General features: G+C 43.9%; 1 protein-coding gene across 7 annotated transcripts in view; it reads right to left on the reverse strand.

Annotated features, from left to right (window-relative positions):
- nfkb1 (nuclear factor of kappa light polypeptide gene enhancer in B-cells 1) overlaps positions 1-10,000 on the reverse strand; it is a 69,136-nt gene that overhangs the window by 4,927 nt on the left and 54,209 nt on the right. For all 7 annotated transcript variants that reach the window (XR_012390043.1, XR_012390044.1, XR_012390042.1 and 4 more), the window contains 2 exons: positions 9,905-10,000; positions 7,237-7,366 (listed from right to left, as the gene is read on the reverse strand). The exon at positions 9,905-10,000 is cut by the window's right edge and continues 71 nt beyond it. Coding sequence is in view for 4 of the 7 variants with exons in the window: in XM_073922336.1 (XP_073778437.1) it covers positions 7,237-7,366; positions 9,905-10,000 (226 nt within the window). In the remaining 3 variants the exon portion in view is untranslated. The remainder of the gene's footprint in view (positions 1-7,236; positions 7,367-9,904) is intronic.

A 10,000-nucleotide genomic window follows, 5' to 3' on the forward strand; every position in this document is an offset into this window, starting at 1 on the left:
GTGTGTGTTCATGCTTCTGTCAGTCTATGTCGCTCCTGTCGCTGTTCATCTAAAACTCCACATCTCTTAGTCTATGCTGACGTTATCTTCAGCAGCTCTAATGGCTAATGGACAGACGGCTGCTTCTCACTCAGGACTGCTGTTTATGCTAATGAGATGGAGAGACGAGCACTAGTGGGCGGGGCTTTCCCCCTCTGATGACACGTACAAAGGGAGAATGTCAATCAAAGTGTTTCTGCATCAAGTCTGATTAGAACAAACACACATTGTATTGTACATAAATCATATAAAGACTTGCGTATTAGTCAATAATATTAATTTAATATAAATCCTGATAAATACCCAAGTAAATAAATAAACTCACTGATAGACGCAAATTCCGTTTGGGCCGACACATTGGCATCACATTCATACTGATTTGCACAACACGCCACAACAATACAGACGACCACGAGAAGGAAACCGAAGACAGAAAAAAAAAAAAAACAGAGAAACTTTCCCCTGCTCACTCGACCCTGACGTTGACAACAAATCAGGCAGTAAAGTGGAAATACTGGTTTCAAAGAAACTGTTCTCGAAAGACCAGAAGGCCATATCACTTTCACTTCTGCTGCTGGGATTCCCCCTGTCCAGTGTCTGCTTCCCCTGAAACCCGCAGTGAGCATTAGTGTGTGTGCGCACCTGTTCACCAGAGGGCCCCGGGGCTCCCTCAGAAATCAACAGATACGTGGGTCTGTTCAGCAGAGGGCCCCGGGATTCCCTCAGAAAACACCAGAGATGTGTGTCTATTCACCAGAGGGCCCTGGGACTCCCTCAGTGAGCATTGGTGTACGTGCCTGTTCCCAAAGGGCCCGTGACTACCTCAGAAAACACCAGAAATGTGTGCCTGTTCACCAGAACACCCGAGAACTTCCTCACTGAGCATAAGTGTGCTTGCCCTTTTACTAGAGGGCCCCGGTACTCCCTCAGTGAGCATAAGTGTGGATGCCTGTTCACCAGAGGGTCCCTGTACTCCCTCAGTAAGCATAAGTGTGGATGCCTGTTCACCAGAGGGTCCCTGTACTCCCTCAGTAAGCATAAGTGTGGATGCCTGTTCACCAGTGGGTCCCTGTACTCCCTCAGTAAGCATAAGTGTGGATGCCTGTTCACCAGAGGGTCCCTGTACTCCCTCAGTAAGCATAAGTGTGGATGCCTGTTCACCAGTGGGTCCCTGTACTCCCTCAGTGAGCACAAGTGTGTGTGCCCATTCACCAGAGGGCCCTGGTACTCTCTCAGTGAGCTTAAGTTTGGATGCCTGTTCACCAGAGGGTCCCGGGACTCCCTCAGTGAGCACAAGTGTGTGTGCCCATTCACCAGAGGGCCCTGGTACTCTCTCAGTGAGCATAAGTGTGGATGCCTGTTCACCAGAGGGTCCCTGTACTCCCTCAGTAAGCATAAGTGTGGATGCCTGTTCACCAGTGGGTCCCTGTACTCCCTCAGTAAGCATAAGTGTGGATGCCTGTTCACCAGAGGGTCCCTGTACTCCCTCAGTAAGCATAAGTGTGGATGCCTGTTCACCAGTGGGTCCCTGTACTCCCTCAGTGAGCACAAGTGTGTGTGCCCATTCACCAGAGGGCCCTGGTACTCTCTCAGTGAGCTTAAGTTTGGATGCCTGTTCACCAGAGGGTCCCGGGACTCCCTCAGTGAGCACAAGTGTGTGTGCCCATTCACCAGAGGGCCCTGGTACTCTCTCAGTGAGCATAAGTGTGGATGCCTGTTCACCAGAGGGTCCCTGTACTCCCTCAGTAAGCATAAGTGTGGATGCCTGTTCACCAGTGGGTCCCTGTACTCCCTCAGTGAGCACAAGTGTGTGTGCCCATTCACCAGAGGGCCCTGGTACTCTCTCAGTGAGCATAAGTTTGGATGCCTGTTCACCAGAGCGCCCCGGGACTCCCTCAGTGACCATAAGTGTGTGTGTGCCCGTTCACCAAAAGGCCCCGGGACTCTGTCAGACAACAACAGAAATGTGTGCCTGTTCACCAGAAGGCCCCAGTACTCCTTCAGAAACAAAAGAAATGAGTGCCCATTCACCAGTGGGCCCCGGGACTCCCGAAGAAATCAACAGGAATGTGTGTCTGTCCACCAGTGGGTCCTGCGTGTTTTTAGATCTCATGTCAAGTTTAAAGATCTTTAGCCTTCCCTAATGCAGCTCATCCCTGTCAGTCACATAGCAGTGGGCCAATCAAAAGAGCCCGGAGGCGGGGCAATCATTGCAAGTCTCTGTATGTAACAGAAAGTGGGCATGACAACTGTTTCATGGATGAGGTGGGGCTCATTGGGTCTGTGTTTAAATATAAATATGAGTTATATGATGTGCTTATCATAGCATATTGTTATCATTTCTAATGAGTTCGTTATTGTGGTTATACGCTGTGTTCATAATATTGCATTCAATAAACAAAGATGCCTTCAGTGTGAATGAGCGCTTAGACTCCACAGTGACAGACTTAAGCCTGGTTTATACTTCTGCGTCAAGTGACCGGCGTAACCCACGGCGCAGGCAACGCGCGTGGCTGTGCATTTATACTTTTGCGCGCTGTCTCTGTCGGTCTGCATTAACACTTCCGAAACGCTAGTTGGCAGTGAGGTGTAAATGTTCCTCTGTGTCGAGTTTCTTCACTGTTGTTTTGCTTTTCCTGAACACTTCCGGGATGTACAAGTGGCTCAAACTCGCTCATTTTGAGGCGGACGTGCAACAACTTTAACTATGAGGTAAACACAAAACAAAACTTTCCATCCGGAGCTCCTTCATGGGACTCCACACTTGTAAACAATCGCTCGCGCCATTCGCGCAGCTCTCGGTCCCGCCCAGACTCGTCAGCGCTGCCAAGCCAACCAATCACAGAGGTTGCGCTACGCGTTGTTGCAACGTGTAGTTAAATTTTTTGAGAGGTGCACGTCAGTGACGGCGATGGCCACGGCGAAGGGCTATGCGTCAGAGCCATAGCATACGCCGGCGTTTAACGCAGAAGTAAAAATCAGCTTTTAGACTCAAAGTGATTCAGACATCTTCTGAAACTGTATTCACATCGAAATGTTTATTGCAGAATAAATAAATAGTTGGTGGTTCATTCTGCTGTGAAGACCCCTGATAAACAGGGGATTAAGCTGAAGAAAGCTGAAAGAATGAGCGTTAAACAAGTCTTGGGAAAAGGGTCTATAAATGTTGTACTGTTATATATTGGCCAGCACTCCCAGAGGGCCCCGGGACTCCCTCAGTGACATCATCATCATCATCATCATGATTACACTACTGCTGAAAACAGGAGTCACAGTGATGTCATCTGGGGCTTTTACAAACCAAGACTGCGGCACAGAAAAACTCCCTGAACTCAAACACACAGCGACCATGTGCTGATGAGGGAAACTCTGAACAGGCCTCAGACGTGAGCTGACTACACATGTTTATATGAGACAAACTTTCGAGGATTATCTTCTGGTCTATAAGAAAGAGAGGGGTCTGGCTGCAGACGTGGTCCAGTGCAATCTGGGCTGCATCCAATGCTTTTTATTGGGCTCACCTAACCCTACCCGTCACAGTGACGTCACTCACTCCATTTGAGTGCACTGTGTCTGACATTGCATCGCTGAGTGATGCAGTCTCAGCTTGCATCATAGAGGCTGCATCCAGATACTATTGACAAGAAAACTTGGCCACACTTTGCACTCAGGTTTCATCAGTTAAATGTTAGCTAATGCATTTATAATAATGAACAACACTTGTAAAGCATTCATTAACATTTACTAATGCCTGATTAAAATCCAGTCATGCTTGTTAACATTAGTTAATGCACCAGGAGTTAACATGAACTAACATTGAACGTCTGTGTTTTCATTGACTGACATGAACAAATTCTGTAATCAGTGTACCGTTCAATGTTTGTACTTTAGTAAACGCATTATCAACTAATGCAACCTTATTGTAAACAAGTCTTTAATTTAATCTTACTTTTGGTGAATTAATAAACAAAGCTTTATTATTATCATTATGTTAATAGCTCCAGAACTGTCTTGAGCATCCGTCTGCGCTCCTGTCCCGAGAGCAAGAGCAAACAATGAAGCATTGTCGGACTGACAAGCAGCACCTAATCATGTTCAAAAGAATTGAAAACGCCATATGTGGCGAATGTATACCCCGTTTTCAAAGTAAAACCTACTCTAATAGGAAGTGTAATCTACACAACATTAAGTGCAGTGTGTAATACCCCCTCTGAGTCACAATAAACCAATATATACTGAGTTATTCAGTTATTAGAACAGTACACTGAAATCAGATTTGAGAAGCGGTAAATACTGCACATGCGTGATTCAGTAAACCAAACACAAACAGCACGACAGCCTGCTGTGACTGAACTAAACTTGAACAACTGGAGCACGAATAAACAAAGGGCTTAAATAAGAGGATCTAGCCAAACATACGTTTATTTCATAACAACTTCAGTGCATCATTAGATGGAAACGCTGCTGCATTCTCTAATGTTTAACTCACAAGGCAGGCGTTGCTGAATTGCAACTGTTAAAAATTAACTACCTCATTACTCCAGATACATATTTTATGAGTTTTTTTTTTTTACGCAGACACACCACTGCAGGACTTGGTTGTCCATTAGCAACAAACAGTTTCCCCACTTGCTCACCAGATGTCACACACAAAAAAAGTTTCTTGGAGTACCCATAGACTGTAATAATATGAATATATATATAATATTTGGATGTAGTATCCGTGACGTCACCCATGGGTTTCTAAAGAGCGCAAAAGAAGCCACAAGTAGGCGCGGCCAACCGTCGCCATTTTGTTCGCGCGTCATCACACCCACGGCGGGATACCAAACAAGGGCAAAGAGGCGGAGAGTGAGCGGAGCTACAGACACCTGCTGGCATTTAGCTTGGACCTGGCTCAGACACCTGGTTTACTTTGGGAGAAATGCTTAATACTTTATCACCTGTGACTCTTTTGTATTCTGAACACTTGTGCTTGGCTGTACACAATATAAATAAAGTGTTTAGACTTTTAAAAACACTGCTGTAACACATTGAGCCAATAAACATTGTTCTTATGATGTTTTTCAACTGGAGGAAAACGCAAATTACTTCCAAACACTTCAGATATAGTCTGTGTTAGTTAATGTAAGACTATTAATGAAATCCAGCATAACACTGTATGACAACACTTCAGATGACTGTTCTAGAGCCCACAGCTAATCAATCTGACAGATTCTGGAGTGCATTACAGCTCTAAATATAAATATGAATGATAAATTATCTTAAATAAAACAAATACATGTATAGAGATGGTATATAAGTAAATAACTTTACTCACATGGGAAACGGAGGCCACGTGAATGGTTTGTGAGCACAATTAAGTGCACTCAGCATGCCATGCCATCTAATAATTGTAAGAAACAAGTCCAAAAGGCAGTCGACTGTGTAAAGCCACATAAAACAACACAGAAATATGATAAATATGCCGAGTTCAGTGGCTAATCTGCAGGATTCAGCTGAGGTGACGTGACGGCGACCAACAAGACCTAGCTGTCACTCAAGTGGCCACTCCCTTAATTATGCAAACTTAATATAACTTAATATTAAGGAAACAGATGAGTTATAAAAAAATGCACCCCCCTCACAGTTGTCATGAAGGGTAATATTAGCTGTATTAACCAAAATCTATTTTTGTAGCAGGCTGTAAACACCTTTTTTCTGCTGTAAAGTTGGCCATTCTAACAGTGGGCTCAATTGAAATTTGCTCTGTTTTGGAGTCAGGAGCGGCCAGGACTAGCGGAATTTCGGATGAACTGCAGTTTTAGTTACTTCCGTATTGGCTTCCTGAGGGAGAGCGGGAGGTTGCCGCTTGGGAGTACCACATGACAAAGTGACTTGGAAACATGACCTACTTAACGAGGATTTGAGATATTGGATTTGGATCTCATGTTGTTTTTGCTGTTGATCTGCCACTGATAATCTATTTGTTACATTGTTTGAAAAGTTGTATATAAAAATTAATTGTTCATATCATATTCAGTCTTCAGTGTCTAATTACCACACTGGGCCAATGTTAAAAATCTGCAACACCCCAGAAGGCCTTGCATGTGAAGGTCTCTCTACAAAAAAAAAAAAGAGTCAGGGTTCTATTGTACTACCCCATATGATCATTTTCCCCAAATATCAGATTTTTCCTGTTTCTAAAAATGTATTTGAGCCTGAGAGGGTTAAAGAGCCCCTATTGTGGGTTTTTGAAAATGAGCTTCTATGTAGTGTAACACAGATCTAAGTGAAGTGAAATATCCAGCTAAGGCTTAAATCTAAAAGTGGACAGTTTTAAAAACTATTGATTTATCTATATATATATAAAAAAACTAGTCGACTCAAGGTGGTTAAAATGAATCATCTTCATAACGAGTATTTAGCCGTTTCGGCGTGACGTGACTACGAATAATAATTGTTGCGCGCGCAAATTCATGAACATTTCATTGTGTTTTGTTACTTGTAACCGCTTGTATTGTATCAGGTTAACTCTTTATATTCTCATATCGTGTCTAATGCCATGTTAAAACATGACGCGTGCTGCTTTGCTAACGGATTTCAATGAGTTTATGAGCTCGTGCTCCACTGTCGTTGAAATGGCCACCGTCAGCTGTTCCTACACACGTGCAGCAGTCAAGGTTCAGAATAGTTCAGCTTTTGCTGCTGTGTGGATTAATACTGAATGTGTGTCATGGTTAAGAATGGAGCAATATGCTGGTGTTTGACTACACTGCTTTTGGTGGTAAGGTGTCTGAATAACACTGTTGAGTAAGTTTTACTATGAAGCGTGTTTCGGGCTGCGATCAGATCCTATACCAATGTTGGGGACCCAGGGGCTTGACAAACCCCACTGGGCATTTGTCTCACGCTGAACGCTGTCGACCAATCACATCAGGCTGTCATCGGTCCAATCAGCGCAGATTAGCCTTGTGCTAAGGAGGAGTTCGGGAAGAAATGAATCACTGGACGATTCATAAGGGAGTCGCTGGGATAATCAGGTAAAAATAAATGCAGTTTATAAGACCATCAAAGAGTTTTTTGACCTTGCATGGATATCAGCCTATTGTTAGAGATCTATATAACCAAAAAATGACCCTTTTTCATGTATAATACGGGCTCTTTAATGTGATATTACAGTTTGTGCATGTGTCTTTGAGCTGTTGAGTGTGTTACCTGTGATGGGTGGTGTGTTGTGGACAGACTTGGGCTCTTCACACACACTATTCTGGAGTAAAGTTACAGCGCTGCAGTTTCCCACCCGCTTCAGACCCTCCAGCAGCTCCAGCACCGTCCCTCCAGACACCTGCAGGACACATCACTCTGACTTCAGCTGTATTTGAGCACTATTAATGGTTTATATTAACCTCCTAGGGCTTGAGTGGCCACATACCTGGGGCCTCAAGTGCGAAGACTTGCGTGAAAATCATACTAAAACATTGCGTAAATGTGCGTACACAGAAACAAATTCAGATGTATGAAACACTGCGTACGCCGAATCTCACGCATATTCTTTTGTACATCCGAATGAACGTGAAACTGAGAGCAACATGCACGAGCGCAAAGCCCCTCCCTGCCTCCGCCCCCGTATGAATATACTAATGACTCTACTTTGGCAAAACCCAACGAAAAAGCAACGGCAAAAGCAAGAAGAGAAACTTTGAACAGAATGTGAATTGGAGGGGCTTCTTTCAGAGGTAGATCGGAGAAACACTGTGTTATTTGCAAGTTTGTCCACCGGAATTAAATCTGAACATCGCACTGAGTGGATTAAAAAAGAAATAGTGAGATGTATATCTGCAAAATGTTGTAATAACCTCAACAGTCTTAGTGGCGCAGCTCGTAAAACGCATGTCTACATGTTTTGACACGTTCAAGCATGAACTCGGTTCGAATCCAGCGTCTGATGAACTCTTTCTTCTTTTTTCCCCCGCTACATATCAGATTTTGCCTACTCTTCATCATGAGGAAGACAAGTAGGAATCCTTAATAAGTCTGTGCATCATATTTTATTTGCACATTTATTGAATGGAAATGTTTCTGATGTGCAAATTCATCTTCAGATAGTGTCTTTATAGCAATGTGCGTGCAGTAGATAGCTCAGATTACATTGGGGAAACAGGCGACCGCTGCAAATTGTGCTTTAATGTTTGGCTGGTCAACTGTATGATATGGAAACCTTATATACCTGCTAGATGAACCCGTCACATACAGCTGCCATTGCAAGGCTCAAAGACACTTGCTAGAGAGCAATTTAACACAACTGCCTCTAGGAGTCGCCAATGGAAATAAAACAGACACACAAAAAATGTGCGTACGCCAGCCATGAAGTTGGCGTGGAGCTGCGCACATTCCCATGTTCAGTTGATCGTTATTAAATCTAAACGTGAGCCATTCAGAGCGTGAAACCTGGCGTATGCAAAGTTTTTGTTGATACATGAGGCCCCTGGACAGCACATTTGAGCTCTTAAGTGTTTATTTAAAATACTTTGAATGTTTTATATTGTTACAGACACGCAGTGTCATCCTGCAACTGTTTTGCAGCATACGAAATGTCCCAAACCCTATTTTAACTGTCCAAAATGGGGAAAAATTTAGTTTTTACTGTCTGATAGTCAAAACATGTTAAAAAAAACTGTTCTATGTTAAATATGCATAAAAAACAGTCAGGAAAAAGTGTTTTATGTAAATTGGGACCATGAGTCCACATATATGGGCATCATTCATCTCTAAAAGTACATCATATCAAAAGATGATACCAAGGTTTTAATTCTAACTAGCGAAAGAGAAATACAAAATGCATGTAAAAAACACACCTTGGGCCCTAAATCAAATGATGGCTCTTAGGGTGTTTTCACACCTGCCTTATTTAGTTGGATTGAATCGCACTAGAGTTGGTTTCCCCTTTTGGTGCGGTTGGTTTGGGCAGGTGAGAATGCAGCAATCGTACTCGAGTGCGCACCAAAAGCGGACCAAATAAGCGTACCGAGACCTGCTTGAAGAGGTGGTCTCGGTTCGCTTTCAAACAAACCCTGGAGCGGTTCGTCTGTGGTGAGAATATGATCTGTACTTAAACAGGTCCAACCGCAAAAAGTACTGCGCCTTTTGGACTAATCCAGCTGCCGTAGGCCGATGCGCTGTGCATTATGGGATATGGAGGAAAAACATTTGTTGACAGCGCTTTACCAACAGAGAGAGAGAGAGAGAGAGAGAGAGGGAAAACATTAGCTGACGGATCGTTGGTAATATTTCCGCAAGATGAGCATGTCGCAGTTTAGCTAAATTAATTGACGCCTCCTCCTGAAGTGACGAGCGATGCATTAAAACATTTGTTTTTCTGCTACGGCCGCGCTTCATTCATGAAATGTATAGTTTGTCTAAAGCAGGCATACAATCAGTCAGCGCAGTCGCCCCTCCAGGGTAAAGACATTTTGTGTCTGCCGGTTTTGTTTACTTGCGGGAGTTCACTGGCATTTTCCCGCATGTGAATTCTGACCAATCAATAAGCAGTTTAGGAAATATGTTCAACCACATCTGGCCAATGAGAGATGTGGATTTTGTCACATGACTGCATTTTGGTTCGTTTCAACTGGTTCGGACCAACGCCAGCAGTGTGGTGTGAAAACGACCCAAAGACGTCAGAACATGCAACAATGCATCATTCATTGCCCTTGGTGCGGACCAAATGAAGTGAACTACAGATGTGAACGCACCCTTACACTGACCAATCCACTCCTCACATGCTGCGTTCATTTTGGAGACTTCAGTGATTTGCTAATCACAACATGTCGAGTGGTGTTTATGAATGTGTCTGCATGTGGTGTGAGAGCGTGACCTGACGGACCTCATAGCTGTCCAGCAGTTTGCCAGCAGGACAGGAGCTCAGTCTGAAGGCGCTGTTGAGGATCCCGAGACCCAGAACATCAGCCAGAGTCTCCCA

This window comes from Danio rerio, chromosome 14, assembly GCF_049306965.1.
Source record: "Danio rerio strain Tuebingen ecotype United States chromosome 14, GRCz12tu, whole genome shotgun sequence".
In the NCBI taxonomy this organism is placed as follows: domain Eukaryota; kingdom Metazoa; phylum Chordata; class Actinopteri; order Cypriniformes; family Danionidae; genus Danio; species Danio rerio.